This window comes from Mixophyes fleayi, chromosome 6 (assembly GCF_038048845.1).
Source record: "Mixophyes fleayi isolate aMixFle1 chromosome 6, aMixFle1.hap1, whole genome shotgun sequence".
Lineage (NCBI taxonomy): Eukaryota > Metazoa > Chordata > Amphibia > Anura > Limnodynastidae > Mixophyes > Mixophyes fleayi.
The window spans coordinates 8,268,077-8,290,476 of NC_134407.1; the positions used below are offsets into that span (position 1 = coordinate 8,268,077).

General features: G+C 40.4%; 1 protein-coding gene across 8 annotated transcripts in view; it reads left to right on the top strand.

Moving 5' to 3' along the window:
• SORCS1 (sortilin related VPS10 domain containing receptor 1) overlaps positions 1 to 22,400 on the top strand; it is a 459,666-nt gene that overhangs the window by 340,770 nt on the left and 96,496 nt on the right. For all 8 annotated transcript variants that reach the window (XR_012693296.1, XM_075215731.1, XM_075215724.1 and 5 more), the window contains exons 9-14: positions 1,379 to 1,558; positions 4,693 to 4,839; positions 10,559 to 10,661; positions 12,855 to 12,931; positions 16,986 to 17,077; positions 20,247 to 20,354. Coding sequence is in view for 7 of the 8 variants with exons in the window: in XM_075215731.1 (XP_075071832.1) it covers positions 1,379 to 1,558; positions 4,693 to 4,839; positions 10,559 to 10,661; positions 12,855 to 12,931; positions 16,986 to 17,077; positions 20,247 to 20,354 (707 nt within the window). In the remaining variant the exon portion in view is untranslated. The remainder of the gene's footprint in view (positions 1 to 1,378; positions 1,559 to 4,692; positions 4,840 to 10,558; positions 10,662 to 12,854; positions 12,932 to 16,985; positions 17,078 to 20,246; positions 20,355 to 22,400) is intronic.

The window sequence follows — 22,400 nt, forward strand, 5'->3', positions numbered from 1 at the left end:
CATAGTTAGTATGGGATTTTATAGTGAGCAGTACAGAAAGATAGTAAATATTTAGTGTGAGTAATAGCAAGAACATACTATGCATAGTGAAAGCATTTATCCAGATTATTATACAGGTTTAAAAACTTGGTACAATAACTAGATTTGTCTGGAGTCAGTCTGATATTTGCTTTCATTAACTTAACTTGTAGATGACTTATATCCAATTGCCTATTATTACATTTGTGTTATTTACCCTATATTAATAAGCCTGTTATTCTTACTTAATCAATCATTTTAATGTCTTACAGCTTTAAAAAACAAAGAAATTGCTTAATGTCCGCAGCAGTAACCAGCCTTCCCCTTTATTGATTAATGTGATAAAGCCTGTCTGGGTTAGATGTGGGGAGATATGTAATAATAACAATTGTCATAGTAAAAGGTTAATGACTGCATTCTGACAGATTGCGGTGGGATGTTTATGTTATTTACTTACATATGAGCTAGGCATGTAGGGACGATTTTGAGCCCATCGTATGCAAAATCACTCTGCACCTGCCCAGAACTGGACCATACTAAAAGCACGCCTGTCCGTTCCGTCTTTGAGCGCAAAGGACACTTACTACAGTCTACAATTTCGGGGAGTGAACAGGGTCGGGGAAGGGACACTTTGTGTTGTCAATGTGCAGTAAGGGCGCGCCAAACTGCAGCGCACGCAGCGGAGTCGGAATCAGCTCTGAGCATCGCAACATTACTTGTTGTCCAGCTGTAATTCTTGCTCCAGCTACAGGGCTAGTCTGAGTCCTGATTACTAGTGATGACAGTCTCGTACGCATGCTATAACATGTGTTTGCTATCAGGAGCAGGTGTAAAAAAATTGTTTTATGATCAATATACATTAAGTATTTGTATTTCATGGGGGGAGGGGGGGTCATTTATTTTTTACTGTTTTATCATTAATGCCTATATTATTAACTGGTGACATTAATTAAATTGTATGTTATCTGTGTGTTTTTTTATGAATTTATATCCCACAGAGGCATTGGACGTATCTGCAGTGTCCTCTCTAGTAGAGCACAGCAGACCTACCCCCGTATCCATCAGCGCGCATATCGTCAGATCCGCTTCTTGATGAATTCGGGAGTGCGCAGAAACGATTTCCGTGCGTTTTAAACCAAACGCACGTTGCGCTCAGTATGCGTGCCTTTATGAATCAGAACTGTAATGTTAGGACCTGTACTTTACACTACACAGATTTTCCCATTTAATCCATAGCTATGGTGGACTGTTTAGTTGCATAAACCGTACAATAAACTGTACTCTATCTGTATATTACAGTGACACATTCTGCATATAAGACACAAGTAACACGAGACGTCTCTTGTATTTTCTCCCCCAGGACATGCATGTAATCAGCACGGACGAGAACCAGGTTTTTGTCGCTATCCAGGAGTGGAATCAGAACGAGACTTATAACTTGTACATCTCAGACACAAGGGGAATATTTTTCTCTCTGGCGCTGGAAAATGTGAAGAGCATTAAGGGTCCCGAGGGGAACGTGATGATTGACCTCTACGAGGTATGTTATAATGGCTCATACATATACAATTGGCGTCCCAGCGCCGGATGCTGCAGCGGTATTTGCGCTATCCAGCAAGCTGTTGTGAGCGATTAAGTCATCAGCACTAATAGAGGATACAAAGTAATGTCGAGTGGCCTTTCCCATCTGTTGATATTGTGCTTTAATCTCTAGAAATGCAGACACTGGAGGAAGACACTGAGTTAGCACAAACTTCTTACAGAATATACATTTGAAGCAAATGAGGAGTAGAGTTAGCTTGAGACTTATGTCATTAGGAGCAACCAATCAAATGGTGGCTTTGATTAGTGCGGTACAAGTCAGACTAATGAAAGCAAAAGTCTAATCACATCATGTTACCCAAGGACCAGGAGGAATTCAGCCGGGGTCATTAGTGATTTGGGGACCTAAGGGTTAAGTTACAGTGAATGTGGGTATGAGATCAGGAGCACATTAGTGTTGTGGGGGAGGTGAGTGTAGAGTTATATTACACTTAATCTGGGGGATCATTTGTTGCATAGGAAATCTTTACAATTAATCTAGGTTTAGGATAAGACACAGAAGCAACATATTTGGTAATCTAGGGGGAGGTAATGACGTGATAGGTAAACTGAGATGGGATGTTTCAAAGTGCAGTTATAAAAGTGTTACGTTGCACTGATTGCAGAGCCGGATTTAGACCTCATGGGGCCCTAGGCAAGATACTGGTTTGGGGCCCCCTCCCTGAAAAAATCCATAGCACTATAGTTTTTTAGCATAACATATACCCCTATTCAGGAGCTGGCTGGCAGACTTTAGCCCGTGCGGGCAAGCATATGGCACTGGCCCATAAGTAGCGGCCCATTTTTAAAGGGTGGTCTCACCGCTGGCCCTGAGAGGGCCCTCTGGGGACCTCTGGGCCCTAGGCAATTGCCTACGTTGCCTAGTGGTAAATCCGGCCCTGACTGATTGCAACAATTTATCAAAGTAAAAGACGCATAAAGACACATATTGACAGTTCACAAACTGCAATGCTGGTTTTGCAACCTGGGATCCATACAAACGGTGCATCGTATCAAGGCAGGGGCAAACGCAGGATTTGTAGAGGGGGGTTTCCACACCACGCCACCAGTGGGCGTGACCAGCATGCATGGGGGCGTGGCTATAATTTTAGACAGTGCTTGGCTGCTCTCCAACTCTTCCTATCCCCATAATATACATGGGCAATGCTGCGTGCACTACTGCTAGGTGCACACAGCTCTCCCTTTTCAAGCAGAGCCGTGTGAAGAGGGGGCAGGGTCCAGCCACCTCAATTATACAGTGCCCCAGGCTTGGAGGGGGGTTTTCCAGGAACTAGTAAATCCCCCTTGGTTTGCCTATGCAAGAGGTAGTTGATACGGAAAGCAGCAGGAAAAAAATAACATTTAGGCTGGTACTCATTGGTGAAAGTGCTCAAATATATGCATGCTTATAAAAAGGTGCCAATTAGCTGATCTAAAAAGTGTAATCTGAAACACTTGTCTGGACAAGTTTCTTAAGATGCTTGAACTTTAACTATAGAAAGCAGATACAATCAGAGCACAATTGTGACAATCATAATCACCAACAAGTAAACTTGCTCTAGCCCTGTGGGGTGCGCAAAGCTACATCTCCTAAACAGTGCATCTTAAACATACGTGTCAGACAAAATCAGATGCATCCGCCTCTCCAAGTGAAAGGGGCATTAAGTATAAGGAACAGTCTGCTCAAATGATAGGAAAATGTTGTTAGCATAGACAGTGGGACATAATTCACGCAAGATGCATTTTTACATAGTGCAAATAAACTTACAATATGTCCAACTTTTGCATCAGGTGCTAAAGCTTTTTATGTGAGACTTAGCTGCAAACCAGCGGTTATATATAAAAATCATGTAGTTTCCATGTTTAAAACACCCACCCATCAGATAACATTATATTCAAACAGCAGATTAATCAGTAATGTGGTTTGTGTTTTAAAATCGCCTAAGTTTGTTACATTCCTGCCTGAGTCTAGTCCGGGACAATGCGCTCTATGCATGGCGTAAAGTAACTCGTAAATGGTGCATTGTACGTTAATACTGGTTACGGCTGTCTGCATCAGTTTTATCACGCTCCCCTTATTTAAAAACTCTTAATATGATTTAAGCAGCTGTACTCTTAAATGGGATCTCTGCCTTCACAGAATGACAATGGCCAGGCAGATTTGATTGTTTTTGTTGGATACAACATCAGATCTCAGGTCTGTTCTTTAATCTACACAACATATCTGTTGTCACGTAAAAAAATCAAACAAAAAAAAATACAGGACCTCATTTAGAGTCAGACGCAAAGTCTGTTTAAGTAGTGTAGGAGTGGGAGTGTGCCGCAGCTTGATAGGGTATTACGAGTGGCAAGCAACCCCAGTTGTGTCCCACTCTTAATACCCTAACGAGCTGCGAGCAGTTCCTGCAGCTAGCTAACTGCTTGCGCCACCTAATTCCTGTCGCACAGCTTTAGCCCTGTTTTGATTTGTGCTGCGTCTGCGCCTCACTGCGACTAGGATGTATTTACATGGTCACGCCTTCACAATTCCGTGTTCCTCCCATTCTCTCGTAGTGAGTCGCAAGCTGTCGCAAGTGTTAATTGCGTCCAAGATGCAGGCGGATTTGGTGCTTTCTGCACATGCGTGGTAGTGTTTTTTTGCTGGATGCGCCTAAAACGGACTTTGCAGCCGACTCTAAATGAGATCCATAGTATATAGGTAGAAGTTGGCGTTCCCCTTAAATATTTAAATTTTACGTCGAATCCTTATGTGATTATTATGCCAATTGCATCCAATTCTCTTTATATTCCCATTCACATTATGTAAAGGTAATTAAGGCTCATTCTCCAGTTTAGTAAATACATTTAGTTTCCCCTTCCTAATTATATATCTGTATGCAGGCAGTAAATGTGCAGATGGAGAGCCTGCGGAAAACAAGATAAACCTCATTTCTGCACAGTTTCTTCTGTGCCCCGTAGGTCCAACATCCATCGCTTCCACAGCCTTCTGGTATATTGACACCTGACCAATTCTATCAGTGCTGAAACTGGTCTGACGAGAGTAAGAACCTGTCTCACCTTGATTGGTTTTTCAGCTGCATCAATTTTTCCTAGGTAGCAGGGATAAAGGGGATGTTCTTGGCGAACAAGAAGATTGACAGCCAAGTAAAGACCTTCATCACGTACAATAAAGGAAGAGACTGGAATCTGCTACAGGCTCCCGACACTGATCTGAGGGGGAACTCCGTCAACTGTCTATTAGTAAGTGTGAATCACCTTAATCTGTTATGTACTCGGCTTCATGTATCCAATCACCACTTGTCCTGGTCTTCTAATTCCAGCAAAGCATGTAATAGTGGATGAAATTTTGTAAACTAGATAAGAGACATTTAAAGTCTGATTCATCTTCAAATGCAACCTGCGCGCAAGTTGATTTTTTAAAATGAGCACTGAACTTGAGCGTAACTGCGCCCGTATTCAAATCCAAGAGGATCTCATCATATGTTTCTATTTTAATCCGTGTGTAACAATGCTCTGCCTAAACATTACTTGTTGCATGTTAGCAAACACAGCAGAGTGTGAGATATGTACAACATATGTGCAACGCCAAGACTCAATACAGAAATGGAATCAATTTATATGTTCACAGCAGGTGCTTGAAAGGGTGGGGTTATCCAGAAAGGAAAAAACACAAAGAAAAATCCCCCAGCACACTGCTGTAAGCCAGAAAAAGAGCTGCTATTGATATTTATACATAACATGCAGAATTCTCAGTTACACACATTTGCAAATGTATGATAAGCCACCCGCCACGTCACGGCGCTTCTGCTAATAGGGTGGTCCCAACACTAAACAATGAGAGTCCCTGTTTTTGGAACATACATATATGTGGTTTTAAATTGAGAGCTAACTGACCAAGAAGTACCCCAAGATCCTCCAATAGAGGGGAAGGGGCGGGTGGCTTATCAATGCATTTGAAGATGTGTGTAACTGAGAACTCTGCATTTTTATGTGGTAGTAAAGCAGCTGTGTTACTGTCTCGCGGCAGACATGAATTGCGTGCGTTCATTGGCGTATGTTCCGTTTCTGTAATTTCGCACAAGATACGGCACACAAAGGGTCTTACGTCCGAAAATGAATCAGGTTCTTCATTTTTTTCCTCTCCCACTTTTGACATAGTGACTTACGCTCTTCTGGTCCTGGAGGTAAAGGAAAGAGGGCTCTAATTAACAAATAAGAGCACGATTACTGTTTTTTCTAAAAGTTGCACTAGTAGAGATTTTATATGATACAACAGATAGTCGGAGTAAAGCGTTTTTGCGGCTGAGGTTTCCCCTCCTTAGGTCTGAGTGTGATAACTTTATAGATGCAATGTGACATTTATACATGGGTCAAATTAAAGTTGGATATCTGTCTGTGCTATTTACCCAATTTTTCTAAATGTCTCTTATGGGTGTAATATGTAATAACTCTTTTAATAAGGTGTGGATGAAGAGGGTTTTATAAAAGTTGTACTTGCCAGCTTTCCTCCTGCCGGGCACGCTCAGTCATGGTGTCCATGCGCTAGGGTTTACCTTGTAATTGGGGCGTGAAAAGGTGAAGGCGGCTGTGGACTGAGACCTGAGATACCCTGCTGTCTGTGTAAGGATGTCCAGGCGGAGTAATCAGACTGTTAGGGGCATATTCATTTATGATTGGCACCTGCGATTATGCGCGGACGCACGGGACAACATTGCGGATTTCTACAACATCAGGATGAAATCCACGATGCTGCGGTACCGTAATGACACTTTAGATGTGCAGCCACGTGTCATCGCGGCCGTGAATCCTAATTGAATATGCCCCTCAATGGGGGATTCAAATAGTCGCGAATTGCCATCAGCGATGTCCGACTCCGAACTTTGCCAGCAACTACAGTCATGAATCTCTGCTCACTGACACCTCTATGTGGAACAAGGAAAAGTGAGCAGAGATTCCATTCTCAACATGGGCGTGATCTTCCACCCTGGACTGTTCCGGAGACATCAGATATCTGGCTGTATTGATTCTCCCCCATACTGCACAAGCTCAGTAAGAGGGTGATACCTTGTGCAGAGAGCTGGAGCCTCCTGGAGGTCGGCCTGCAGCCTGTGTTGGGCATGGCAGCCACCAACGTGTGACCACCATGACTGAGGAAGCGCTGTAGGAGGAGCTGTAAAGCTGCTAAGGAAGGGCAGTACTAGTTTATAGAACCTCTTCATTCACACATATTAGTATAAGAGTAAGGGGTAAATTCATCAAACTTTCTATAAAGGGGAAGTGGAGGTGTTGCCCACAGCAGCCAATCAGATTCCAGCTATCATTTATTTACTACATTCTAGAATATGATAAATAGAATAAGGTTGGTTGCTATGGGCAACATATTGTTGTTGCACTTTGCAAATGCAGATGATTGAAAGTGATGGTTTTCCCCCCTAATGTCCCATTATAGTGAAAACAAGAGAGACGCTATCATTGAAACTTATTGGCTGCTTAAGATAAACAAATAATCGGTAATTTGCCGCCTCTGCAGGGGGTGTGACTCTTATGGGGCCCGGAGGTGAGGGGGCCCCACAATTCCGATCCACCCTCTCGATGGCCCTATCTGCTTTTCCGAGCATGCGCAGGGGGCGTGGCATGCACTGTAAAGCACCCGCACATTCATAGAAACGCAAGGCGCTTGTCTCCTGATCTGCAGGCCCTCCCTTAAATTTTGCAGGGCTGCGTTCCACCCCTTAATATGACCATTGCTTCAAGAGGCTATAGAAGTTATTTTTATTTTATCTCTGCTGAATAATAAATATGTTATCTTTTATTTGTAGTATGAAATGCAATTACTTTTATTATAATAATTGATGGTCATGCGCTCTGTTCATAGAATGTAGGTTCCCAATAAGTTGCAATAAACTTTAAGTTATTAGTAAAAAAAAAAAAGGTCAATTATGGTGATTTCATCTTATAACGTATACGAAATAACATTTACATCATAACGCCCTTAGGCAACCTGTGTAGAAAGTAAGCTTAAGGCGTAATGGGACTTGTAGTTCCACATGTCGCCTACACCTGTTTTATACTAACACAATTTACAGAAACATTTTACATATATAAACTTCATAGTTAAAAATTACCTTCCAGTTTGTATGGAAAAGAGCCTCCGTGAACATGTCCCGTCTATAAAATATACATAACTACTTACAGTAAATGTTAATGTTGCTTTTATCGCCATATTTATTGCATTAGCTTAAAAGACAGAACATAAGTTAATTAAAAAGAGTCCCTGATATTTGCCATTGAAGCAGCTTTGGGGAAAAATATAAAGTGAAATATTACTTAAGAAATCATTTAGTTACAAACCAAACAAATTAAGATAAGCAAATATGATTTCATTATAGAAAGTAATCTACAAAATAGGCTACTCTGAGTTAATGTAAATTGTATTTGTGCGCTATAAAGTGACATGTGCAGTTCAAAACAAAACCACTAGATGGGGGAAGGGAGCTGCAGAGAACTTATAAGGCTGAATTATATCTGTGAATAGACCACACATCACTATTTTTAGTATTATGTATGACCTACCTCTTGGAAAATAATATCCCGGCCATAGTAACGTCCTAGAGAGAAAATAATAATACAGCAATCGTTTGCTTTTTCCATAATAGTAAATATACTGTATATTCTAGTAAAGGAAAGTGACGCTATGGGTATAGAATTCAGAAACTGCATTGTTACATTATCAGCAAATACTGTACACAAGCCAAGTAGTGAACTGGGTGTTCTATAGAACGAAAAATCAAACCATAGTTTAGACATAATTACCCTACGTTAAAACAAAACTATGCATACAATATTCAAGAACAGAAAGTGCTAATATCCATAGTAAATACTTTTAGATGGCAGCCTGGATTGACTACTCTTGCAGTATAACTATCACTATGACACTTGTCCGCTGCAAACTTGCAGTCACGTACTTCTATGTACGTCCAATCTGGAAGTTCCAGAGGTCAGGCCAGGAACTGTACAGATTTGTGTGACGTCGTCAGGATGTATTTGCGACATAGAAAGGATCATTTCTGGGAGAGAAGTACCTACATCCGTTATCCCTACACTCAGCAGAACTAGGCAATATGAGGAGGGGGGGGTGTGTAACTATGTGAAAAATTTAGAAGAGTGAAATATGTTTGCCTGTTTTTCCTTGTCTAATACTCATAAAATATATATTTAACCCAATATACTACTGAAGGAAAACCAGTTATCTTCATGAACAAAAGCAATGTTGCTTAGTTAAACTTATAGATAACAATGTTATTCCAAGCAAACCTTATACAAAGCAAAAAATGTTCCAGTCATTAATGTACAAGCCACCTCCGGGGTTAAACTTAATAACGGTCCTCTTGAAAGCTCTCACATGATCGACACATAATTGCTAGGATGAATAAAATGCTGTTACGTTCAACAGATCTAAAGAAAGGAAGATGACTTTAGTAAAGACTATTCTAATGTGGCCGAATGACTTTATGACTCCAGTATGGAATCTGGACACACCGTTGATAACCCATCATTTTTAGGAGGCTCACTGGATCACCAGCACCTTGTGAGCTATGCTTGTATAGAAAGACTAAACAGTGTTTCGCTGTTGGCCTGGGAGAGAGCTTGTAAAATAGCTCAACTCAGCCTCCGAGTACTTTCCCCCGGGGCGGATCCCACATATGTTGCAGCCAGCGCGGGTTGATGAAGCAGAGGAACCCTACAGAAGTTCTGTATGTAGGTTGACTCAGAAGCCAAGTTGAGCTATTTTTTAGTCCCAGACAGTAGATTCCAATGGCATATGGGGAGCTTCTGACCTATAGTCTGACTCCTTTGAGCAGGGTTATCTCTCCTCCTGTCTTCACCACTTTTAACACTGCTCTCCAGCTACCTTGCCCTCCTCGCCGTTCCCTCTTGCTCCCTCCTCTCCACTCTGGGGGTTACCCTGCCTTCCGTGCCCTCTTGGGCTCCGCCGTATGCGGGACCTTCCCCTCTCCCCTCCCCCGCCCCTCTAGCTGTGCTTTGAGATCTCGGAGTTACTGTGTATTTTGTTTACTGTATCGTGCTGTCTCACCTTTGTATTGTAACTTTGTTTGTCCCTGTACGGCACTACGGATACCTAGTGGCGCCCTATAAATAAAAATTATTAATAATAATAAAATAATAATGGTCTTGGATAGCCAGGACATGCCGAGCGATCAGAAGCAGGGAGAGCAAGCTGGCAATGATGGATCAGAGAAAGTGCAGTTCTGAATCAAGATTAGGAAACACAATAAGCTGCCATTGATTAACATCCAGAAGTCATGTTAAATACCCTCTTGATTACCAACAGCTGCAACATATTAATATTGATGACCATAATCAATGTGGTTGACTGATTTCTGTTCCAAAGGTCTTTCTGAACGTGCTAAGTGTGTGCGTTCCAGAACCTGACAGTATTGACGGATTGTAATCAGTCAACAAATACTCTGCTCTGTATTGTATCATTTTTAGCCATATTACACAACATATTGTGTAGGGCTGTACAATCAGATAAGGTATATTCATTCATATCAGTCCCTGGCCCAAGAAGCTTACAGTCTGAATTCCCTACCAGAAGCACACAGACATCCACCACTAATGGCAGCATGAGACAGAAGTCATTTATCCTATTTATATGGATCGGGATTTTGGGAGGAAACCTGAGCGTCCGTAGGAGAGCTACACAGACATGGGGACAATATACAAACGTCTGCAGATAGCGCCCTGGTTGGCATTAAACCCACCACCTCAGCGCTACGAAATTGGTACATGATTCAGATATAACACCTTAGACATTATGTTTGGTAGTTAGTCATTTGGACTTCTTACATAAGACCATAGAATTCTTCAATACATAGTAATATACAGAATAAGAGTTCTAAAGCTTTAACTCATGAATTGTTGTATTTCTTTCCAGCCTTACTGCTCTCTACATTTACACCTGAAGGTGTCGGAAAATCCGTACACTACTGGAAACATCGCCAGTCGAGACACCGCTCCCGGCATCATTGTGGCTTCAGGTACAAGTTATACTAATGTATGATAGGGCAACAGAGGTAAATCGGTTATAATGATAGGCCGCCAACAACGTAAGTACGGCTGATAATTAGAAAGCTGCGGGTTGTCAGTGATGGCGCCTCTATATGCTTAACAACACGTCAGCAATATCTTGACTCAGAATTTCAGGAAAATAGGATTGCAAACATTTACATCATGTCACATAGATCGTAGGTGTCCAGATAGTATTACTCTGTAAGTGAAATTATGATAGAAAGGGGAAGTGATTGACTTTGGGTTTCCATAAGTTTAAAGTTTATAAAGAAATGACATTAGTCCAGGAGGGATAGACAGACTCATATCACCATCATCACCATCATCATCATCATCATCATCATCATCATCATCATCACCATCATCATCATCATTACCATATTCACCATCATCATCATCACCATCATCATCATCATCATCATCACCATCACCATCATCATCATCATTACCATATTCACCATCATCATCACCATCATCACTATCATCACCATCATCATCATCATCATCACCACCATCATCATCATCATCATCATTACCATATTCACCATCATCACCATCATCATCATTATCATCATCACCATCATCATCATTACCATCATCATCATCACCATCATCATCATCATCACCATCATCATCACCATCATCATCATTACCAAATTCACCATCATCATCACCATCATCACTATCATCATCATCACCATCATCATCATCATCACCATCATCATCATCACCATCATCATCACCATCATCATCACCATCATCATCATTACCATATTCACCATCATCATCACCATGCGCCTGTCGCCATCCTTGTCTCTTCTACTCGCTTATCCTCAAGCGCCCGCCCATGAATGACTCATTAGGCCTCATTAGGCCTGATTCATTACCTAGGGGTAAATGTATCAAGCTGAGAGATTTCCGGCGGCTTTGAAAAGTAGAGATGTTGCCTATAGCAACCAATCAGATTCTAGCTGTCATTTTGTAGAATGTACTAAATAAATGATAGCTAAAATCTGATTGGTTTTTCAAACCTGCCGAAAAACTCTCAGCTTGATACATTTACCCCCTAATGTGCGTTTTTTTTAAATACGCACTTAAATGGGGTATTACCATCCGTGAATTCAACAAGGAGCAGATGTGTGTTGATGAATACGGGTCTAGGTCTGCTCTGCTCTAACAGAAAATATACTGCAGGATACGTCAGGATATATGCAGGATATATGTGGAATATAAACTCAAAAAAGAACACACAGAAAAAAAACATTCAATTAATGTCACCTGTAAATAATGTCATTAATGACAAAACATTAAAAAAATTAAACAATGTTTTTTTTATGAAATACATTTATTAGGATGTTGTTAATGTCTACTGTATAAAAAATAATGTTTTACAGTTGCTCCTGATTGCAAACACATGTTCTAGCATCATACACAGCCGTCACTATCACTCAGCATTTACACCTGACCTGTAGCTGGTGCAAGTGATACGGCTGAAAATCACGTACCATAGAGATGCTCAACACTTGAATCGGGCGCTGCTGCGTGCGCTCGAGCTTGGCACACCCTCATTGTACATTGACAACATGTATGCACCCCGTCCCTTTCCTGTTTCACCCATTAAATCATAGGCTGCAGTAAAGGTCCTTTGCATCCAAAATGAATTGGACGTGGCTGCGTTCTATGGCGTATAGTCCAGTTCTGAACATGCGCAAATTAATTGTGCTCATTTTTCGCAACAAATTGCCAGTTACGATAACGAATGATGCCCATTGTCTTCAGCCTTTATCATGAGAATACATCAAGATCAAAACCTTACTACATTTTTATTTCATGTTTTATTTTTATTTTGGAGAAAAGCTATTTATTTATATTTTTGCACCCACAAAAATCAAGCCCTGAACACAGAGGTGGAGACAAATGTAAACTAAAGTAGCCAGATAGACTTATCTAGTAGGTACTGTAAGGTATTTTATTTGGAAGCGAGAGATGAAGTTCTTCTATTGAGATTATATATTGGGATTTGTACAACTCTGTATTAAACTAATCTGCTGTCATCTTATATGGAGATTATAATTGTGGCTAATGACTCGGTGATCTTTGCTCTACACAAGAGACCATGCGATCGCCTCAATTTTATTTTGTGTCCTTACTGTCTGCCACAGGGAATATCGGCTCTGAGCTAACCGAGAGTGATATCAGCATGTTCATCTCATCCGATGCGGGCAATACATGGAGGCAGGTAAATATAATGGAGACACGTTGTCTGACACAAACGCTTCCTGACTGGTGACCCTGTGAATGACAGGAGCCCCCTCGGGGCTGTTGATGTCTGTGACAAGCTCAGGAGGGAATAAGTGGAATGGTGAGGTGTTTGCAAAACACAAAATCTAATGTGGACATCTCATAGCACAAAAAAAAAACCAAACTCCGATAAGCCTATTTGTTTCTGTGTAGATTCCAGAATTAACCCTAACTTGCCTGCATACTATATAGGCAGACATTTGGAAACACAACTTTGTTAGAAAAGAACCAACTGATCCTGGTCTTCTTTTTTTAAATTAATTTGGTATCAAGTCTTTTTGGTTGTCCCATGCAATTTGTAAGTCAGTAAATGTGGAATAGGACCTAAAAAAACAAAGAAAGAGACAGAATCTTAGGGCCTGATTCAGAGCGGAAAGCAAGCGTAGCTTGCGATTGAAAAAGTTGCTGGTAAGTGTATGTTTATTCAGAGTTGAATATGTGCTCAGGTCTGAATGAGTAGCAGACACAGCCCTGGGACATCAGTTTGTTATAATCCAGCACTCACCTGAGCCTGCGTAACGTGTGTGTGAGACAAAGGGTTAATCAAAAACACACACCTGGTCTATTGATTAAACTGATTAAAACTCTCCCTCTCTGTCCCACACACTAACCTTGCCATACCAATTATGCCACCACCTAGGTTATTTTGTGAAGAGCTGAAGCTCTTACTCAGGAAGCCTTCGGTTTTCCCTTTAAACTAATTCATCACAATTTACTTTCATCAGAGTTATCATAAACCCAAATGATCTCCTTTGACCCAGGGTTATTATAAACCAGATGATCTCCTCTGTTTCAACTCCCTGACATATCTGTAGATAGACGGTTCTATTCTTTTACCTGTCCTGTAGAAACATTCACCCTGAACTATCACCTTGGCAGATTTAATACATTAATGGGCTTGAGACAAAGCTCACTGTATGGGGTTGTATTGCAACTTTGTCAAGACACAACCAATTTGTACTAATTGTGTTTTTTTTTTTACATACTGTGGATCTTGCACATATAAAATCAGAGATCTGTTTTGGGTTAAAGATTGTGCTAAAGTTAGGTTTAATTCATGGGGTGGATTTGATCTAAGATTTGGGATTTAATGTAACCCGTTAGGTCTCATTACTCAATTACTGTGTTCAAATAAAGTTTCATAGGAGTCTTCTCTCTTCAAAACAATGGGTCCCTTTTTTTTAGGACATTGTGTATTCACACATTACCAAACACCAAATGGCTATATCAATTATACATTAGGTATGAATCCTGCCCTTGCATAGTCTACAAATTACATTGTGCAATACAGTAATTATATATAGTCTGAATGGGAGCCCTCTGCTGGTCACCTGTGGGACTGCAGTTTTTTATCTCTTTGTTTTGTTAGCATCTTTAATATTTCTTGTTCTAGGACGAATCCAGAAACTTGGAACCCATTTTTTTAAAGCACATTGGCTGTTATAGAGATGTTCTAGTATTCGAGATGTTAGGACACTTAAACATTGCTGATTACCGTAATGCACGGTAGCCTGCGCAGTCGCACATAGCGCGCATCACCAACGGGACTTTGCATTGATATGAATTAACCCCTTGGAGTCCCAGAACTGTGGCACAAGGACAGGTAAAATCCCAACTAAAAAAAATGACTGACCTCCATCGGTTTAGATGAAATGTTATGTATGCTATTCAGCAGCAGAAAGCGAGCAAGTAATCAGGACTTTAAACCGTGTCTGAATTACATAACTGTCAGGCAATTTACATTAATTATATTCATCATGGTTTGCGCGATGTCAGATGAAAGACTGTAATGTTCAAAGGGTAATGTGATTACAGCAGGTGTATGAGTGACAAGTAGAAAATGCTGTTTGTAGGCTACTAACCCTTCTATACTGTAATACTCAGAGAGATTTCTACATGCCATTTGGGAATATAACATTTCTCAGCTATATTTATTTATTGCATATTAGTGGGTATACTAGAGAAACCCGGCAGTAAACGCCTTAAATTAAATTGAAATGTAACGACTAAATTACTTTATTAACAGAATTCAATAACTTTTTTTATACACTACATTACATGTAGAAGTTTTAACAATGAAGTGTAATGAATAAATAACTATATTAAAGGAACTAAATATTTTCTATATATATTACAATATATGTATAACTTCTTTCATCGAAGTTACATTGCTGGGTATGGTCCCTGCAAGACGCACTGATATATGTGGCTGTAAATAACTGTCACAGTTTCCAGACCACCAGGCAGGTCACATGTTCCAGGTTTACCCAGCAGGTGCACAAGGAGAGTTCACTAACTGTCCCAGTTTCCAGACTAACCAGCAGGTCACATGTTCCAGGTCATTCAGCAGGTGCACAAGGAGGGGTCACTAACTGTCACAGTTTTCTCTAAATCCTAACTATGTTAAATAAATACACAAATATGATTTAGACCTAACTGATCTCACAGACACATCTATCGCATGTGAATAATGCATTAATAATACCTAAAAATAAGAGGAATGATCTGCAAAGTGGGGTGACTTCCATCCAGGTAACTTCGGAGCTCTAGGTCCTACTGGCAGAGCCCTAGTTATGGCCCTGCCACCCGGCACATAATAGTATAATCATAATGAGACTGGACAAAGACTCTGGTACTCAGTAAACAGGAGGGACTCATGTAAAGTTGGATGCAATTTCCGCCTAAAACACAGACATAAATTGAGAAAAAAATCTTACACGGGCACGTTGAGTCCGACGCATCTTATCGGACTGTTATCACTATCAATTCATTACTTACACCAGTGATCGACACCAGTAAGGTTCCCGTCTCCGCATCAGACGCACGTGCGTCTGAGTCTGAATCTACATAAGTTGTATTTTTGCCAACACCCCCATAATGCAAATTGGCTACACTTATGCCCCTTCCCTCTCCCGTTTCACCTCTTTAGTCATACAGGGCCATGAGCACGAGATGCGATTCAGTCTTAATATGGTCACAAGTGTAACTATTGCTTTGTGCCTATGCGCAGAAGTAAAAAATGTATTACACCAACTCTACAGGACCCCCAGAATGTGTGCACGATTATTGGTTAACCAGTAGCCGCAAACTAGTTGGAAACTGAACAACAGACCCCAGTGTGAGGTTATAATGTACTCCACGTTAACGATACTCACCTGCGTTACCATACATAACAGGTCAATAGTCATTACCTCAGTAATTTCCCACAATAGCACATTACCGAAGGTTGGTCAAGCTTCGTGAACAGTGTAATGTTCTAATTGGCTACTGGTTGGTTCTAGCCCCACCCACTGCAAAGTTGCTTAAACACAGACATTGCTGAAGAAGTAAAAATACATTGTTCCCCCACAGTAATCCACATCCTGGCATCTGAGTTTAAAATGAGTATATTCAAGATTTAGGAAGGTGCATATAAGGAATGTGAATGAGTTCTCTGTACAGCGCTGCGGAATTAGTGGCGCTATATAAATAACTGATGATGATGTCTTAGATCACCACTTTTGTTCTATCCTATGGATGTAATTACCTTTTTAAAAAATCCCCTTTTTATACCCCAGCATTCCTAATTAAACATCTTCAATTAAAGTACTGTGTGTACATGAAAAAAAGCTATTTCCCATTAGTTAGAATAATTTTATGTGAGATCACAGCGACTTCAGTTGCTCTCCCTGTTCCGTGCTGCAGATAGTGAGTTTTAGATCTTAATTATCAACGTAGACCTCTGAGATCCCTGTTCTATCTCGCAGTTCCCGAGTAGAGAAGTGTTCACTGCTTGTTTGTAGTGGTAAACGGGGCTTTTGCCGTAGGCTTCCCGCAGATCCGAACACAAAGTTGTTTCTTTTGCCTGGATCACACAAATGGTGATAGCAGCAATGTGCGTTGTAACTTTGAACTGTATGGAGAACAAGAGTTGTTTGATGCACAGTCTGCCTGCCAATGTTCCACACTTGTTTTCGTCTTAAATCTTTGCTGAAGGCCGCTGTATCTTGCAGATCTTTGAAGAAGAACACAGCGTCTTGTACCTGGATCAAGGTGGGGTCCTGGTTGCTATGAAACACACATCCCTTCCCATCCGGCATTTATGGTAATGACTGGAGAAAACGTATCTAAATTAACCGTCTCTTGTGTGCAGGGAAAAAAATTATATTAAAATCAAGGAAGTGATGGGTTAAATGCAGAGTAATCTTTTTTTTTTTCTTTTCCACTTTTATGTTTGTAATGAGATAATTGTATTATTATAATTTTGTTGTAACATTTTATTTAGCTTCTTCAAAGGTGTTGCTAACTAGGAAAGCTAAACTCTATATGCAGAGTCATTGTTTTTGACTTTCTCCCATAATCCTTTGGTGAGATCCATGCTTTACATAGAGACGCTCCTAAGTGACAGCCATGCTTTGTTTGCAGTGGAAATTATACTTTGCACAATACATATATTTTAAAGGGCTCACCCCTCTGCCCGCTGCTAGTCCAAGGCATGTGACTTACCTTGCTCCTCCCACTTAGGACGTTGCTGGTGAAAGGGCCACAAGTTCTTCTCTGAATATAGAGAAATGGTCATAATAGTGAATGACCCTGATACGCAGACAGTGCGTATGTAATATGGAAGTCAGGGTCGTTCAGTCCTATGAATGAATGCAAAGAAATGGTCATAATAGTGTGGTCCAAATACTCCTCAATTCTTACAGCTGTCTCCCCTCATTGCACAAAGAGATACTACCCTCTGCCTTGTGCACAGAGACACCACCCGTTGCTTTGCACATATCTATGTCCCATCTGTGTACACAGAGACACCACCTTCTGCTTTTCACATAGAGACATCACCCACTGCTTTGCAGATAGCTATCTCCCATCTTTGAACACAGAGAAACCACCTTCTGCTTTGCACACAGAGACACCACCTTCTGTTTTGCACACAGCTATCCCCCCTCTATGCACACAGAGATCCCCCCTGCTTTGCACACATCTATCTCCCCTCTTTGCACACACTTTGTTTTGTGCACAGGGTACCCCATTCTTCATTTTTTGCCCCCACTTCTTACCAGACAGAGGATGAAGTGAAAGGGTCCCACGTACTGGAGGTATCACATGAACCAGTGAAGACATCGGCACATAGGCCTAGTACCTCTCCTGCCGTAGATGCAGCATATTGGGGTCCTCTCTATTACTATGTCACTGGTAAGAAAAGTTATTAGAGGCATCTACCTGTAAAGTGGAACTGTATCATTCAGTGTTCATTTACATCAGGGAAAAACGAGTTAATTCATGGCAAAATGTCTTCATAAAAAACTGTAACCTGATGTTGAACATATTGCATTTTAGTCAAATACAAATTATTTATCTTAAGACCCCATTATACTATGTATGTATCTCTCCGACATCTCCAGCACCTGAATAATGATCTCCATAGGGATCTGCCATTTATGATCCTGAAAGCGTCGTCTGTACACAGCGGAGGCCGTTATTTGGTGGGCCGCACCAATGTTCTAGAGAATGCAGCTTATCATTTATATCACCTTGTGCCTCATGCCTCAATGGCTCCCACTAGTTCTTACTGAATTGATCAGCTAAATATAGTTGTTCACCCCCAAAATGGCTGCTCCCACTGTGTGTAGTTGGCAGGTACGCTTCAAGCTTCAAGCCTCTAATTAGTCAGTATGGAAGTTAATGGAATATCACCTTTTTAGGATGAGTAGGCAAAGGAGAGTGTCAATCACATTAAACAGAAAGAGATATTCTGTACAAGGTTTGAGCTGCAGCAGCGATATTCTGCTTTGTGCCGCGTTTGCCAGGAAACTTACGCTTGAAAAGAACCCTTATTAGGTTTTTTTATTCTTTCTGGCATAAAAGAAAAGAAATACGGCTCTCGGAGGAAGACAAGAGGAGCCCCCAGGGGGCTGCTGTGCGCTGTGTAATCTAATCAAATACCTCATCCATTATGTTCACATAATAAGAGAACGGCTTCTCCAAGGTGCTGAGACGATGCACTGAATCGTGCCTTGCTGAGAATTCTTTTTTTAAAAAAATATTTGACACCTGAAGAGTATTATAACTGTGTGGGCGAGATCTGCAAAAAAGCAGTCTCTCTTTTCGGGGGTCAACAGTCAACTTTTTCCAATAAAATCCTTCCTTAACTCATCAATCATGTCATTCAGACTTTTATATTTTTATCTGCAGAGAAAGCAGGTACAGGGCTGGCTGCACAGAGGCTTGTAAGTGTTGTGGTGTAATATTAAGCACCTTGTGTCGAAGGACGGATATATGTAATAAACCAATGTTTAATACTTAGCTATAACGAAGCTGGGAAATGGTCATTATTGAAGATAAAACCATAGACAGACGATGTCATAGGGAGAAGTTCATTTTCCTGCCAGCTTTTCTTTTAAATATTTAAAGAATATTGACAGACATCCTCGGCTACAAGGTTGAGAAACTCTAGTGTGTATGTGTGTGTACACTAAAGGCCTGATTCATTAAGGAAAGTAAAGCAAAAAATAAAATGAGTAAATTTGCTCTTGGACAAACCATGTTATAATGCAAGGGGTGCAAATTAGTTTATTAGTTTATTATTTTGCATTTAAGTTAAATATTAGTTGTTTTTTCATGTAGCACACAAATACTTAATAGCTTTATTTTTACACTGAAATTTAAAGTTGATCCAGGACGTGCCCTACCCCAAGTATAAATCTATCCCCACATTTTAAATTTACCCCCCCCCCCCCCTCTCCAATGCAACATGGTTTTGCCCAGGTGCAAAGTTACTCCTTTTTTTGGCTTTACCTCCCTTATTAAATCAGGTCCTAAATGTTCATTAGATTCGAATTTCAGTCTATTGGCTCACCTCTTTATTCACTTACATGTTACATCTTATAATACAGGTAATGATTACCAATAAATACCAACATTTATAAAATCATTGGATACAACCCCTTGATACATTTATTTCATGTCACCTGTATTATAACATCATTCCTTATTATAATATGCAATTGAGTAGAGCGCAATAACAAGTCCGGTAAGGTTTTATTTTTTAATGCATTTTTTATTTATTTGGGCCCGTTAGCATCACCAGTTAATTAAATTAATTTTTGCAATTAAAAACACCAATTCCACAAGCCCGCGATTACATTTTTATGAACTATACACTTGTTTCTTCTGCGTTATTTTGTTTTGCTACCAAGTAAAGTATTTGTTCTTTCAGAACCTGAATTAAGGGTCCAAATCATATCGTATTTCTCTCTTTTTCTCTTTTCCAGGCTGAGTTTTGATGAAGGGAGATCATGGAGCAAATACACCTTCACATCCAACCCTCTCTTTGTGGATGGGGTTTTGGGAGAACCGGGGGAAGAGACATTAATTATGACGTAAGGTTAAAGATAATCCTGACCCTATATTCCGATCACTGGTGATTGATGTAAATAGGGTCTGATTCATTAAGGGGCGTTGTAGCAAAAAAAATGAGTAACTTTGCACCTTGGCAAAACCATGTTGCACTGGAGGGGAGGTACATTTAAAATGTGGGGACAGATGTATAGTTGGGGTAAGGCATGCCCTAGATCAACTTTAAATTTCAGTATACAAATAAAGCTATCAAGTATTTGTGTGCTACATGAAAAAATGGCCAGTATTTATCTCATCTATGTGCAAAATAATAAACTAATTTGCACCCCTTGCATCGTGACATGGTTTGTTCAGGAGAAAACTTACTCCATTTTTTTGCCTGACTTCCTTAATGACTTAGGCCCTATGTACTATAACAACAGTTGTCATGTAGTTTAGGAATTGAATGCTCAGCTACATTCCTCATTTTTTAACATTAATGTTTGACGATTTTATCTTAATCAATTTAAAACTAATTTGCAAAGTACCCTCAAGAGCTATTTTTTTTTAATACTATATTATTATTATAGACATCCTTTGGTATTACAAGCACCCCGTTGGTACAGTCAGGGGTAGCATGAGTTCTTGGCATGAGCCGTTGGGGACATTATAAGTTTGATACAGAAATTTGACAGGTGTGTGTGTAAGAGATTAAGGTGAGATGCAACTAAACATTCATGTAAAATACCTTTAATCTCCAGGATCCACTCTGATACCTTTTCCAGGTTTCCCATGTAATTTGCCTGTGATGGCGACTACATGCATATTATTGCGGGACTTGCCGTTTCATTGATCCCTATGTTTAATGCACTTGGCCAATCACATATCAGCATGTGCATTTTTGATGTATTGAATAATAACTTGCGTTGATTTGTGAACGGGTTGGTGTAATGGCCATAGAGGATGATCCCAATGCCAACTGCAGGTATAACAATGGTATGTAGTCAGTGCATTTAAAATTATATTATAACTGGACATAGAACATAGTAACATTAATTATACCACTTCAGAAATGCCAAAACTGTGTTCATATATCACATTGTAATATTACCACAACATATTTCAATTTTTTTTTAAATTAAAATAATTTTTGGTTTTCAAGTGGACCATGCATTAACAACGTGGGTAGGACATGTAGATTTTGGACTGTGATCAGTAACAGATGAGCTGTAATTTTGAATGGGTTGTTGTTCTTGGGAAAAAGGTGCTTGGTGGTTTCACCCTTTCATCCCCAGCTAGCAGTCCCAGGAATATTATCTATGAGGACTGTGAGGACTGCAGCTTAAAATTCTTAAATTAGCTGCAGGTGTTTATATAGCTTTAATTCGAGACAAACCGCCTTCCAAACACTGCTCCTCAAGATTGGCCAAAACCAGTCCCACGTCCACCAGAAAAACCAGTCGCAGCTCAAACAGGTTCTTTGTGACCATTAATAATTACTTTGTGACCCCTTTATAAAATGACTTGGATTAAATAAATTAGATATCTAGACGACACTTAGACTAGACCTGTAGCTGGTGCAAGTGATACGACAGAAAATCACGTACCTGAGAGATGCCCAAAGATTATATCGGATGCTGCTGCGTGCGCTCAAGCTTGGCACGCCCTGACTGTACATTGACTACGGGCATACGCCCAGTCCCCTCCCTGTTCCGTTTGTAGGCTGTAGTAAGGGTCCTTTGTACTTGAAGATGAATTGAACATTGCTGCTTTCTGTGGCGTATGGTTAGTTTCTGAACCCGCGCAGAGCGAGTGTGCGCATTATACGCAACGAATCACCAGTTACTCTCCTTAATGAATCAGGCCCATAGTCTTCTGGGAGTGACATGTAATATACATATTATTAAAGGAACATCATCGTAGAATAGTGTAATCAGTATGTTCTGTTTTCTCTCTTGAAACAACATTCCTGTTGCTTTAATGATAGCGTTTCTACTTGTATCATAAGGCGTCTTACAGGGATTATTTACATAGCGCACGTAAGGTGTCCTCTGGTGCCAGAACATTTCGTCTCAGCTTTATTGTCCTTC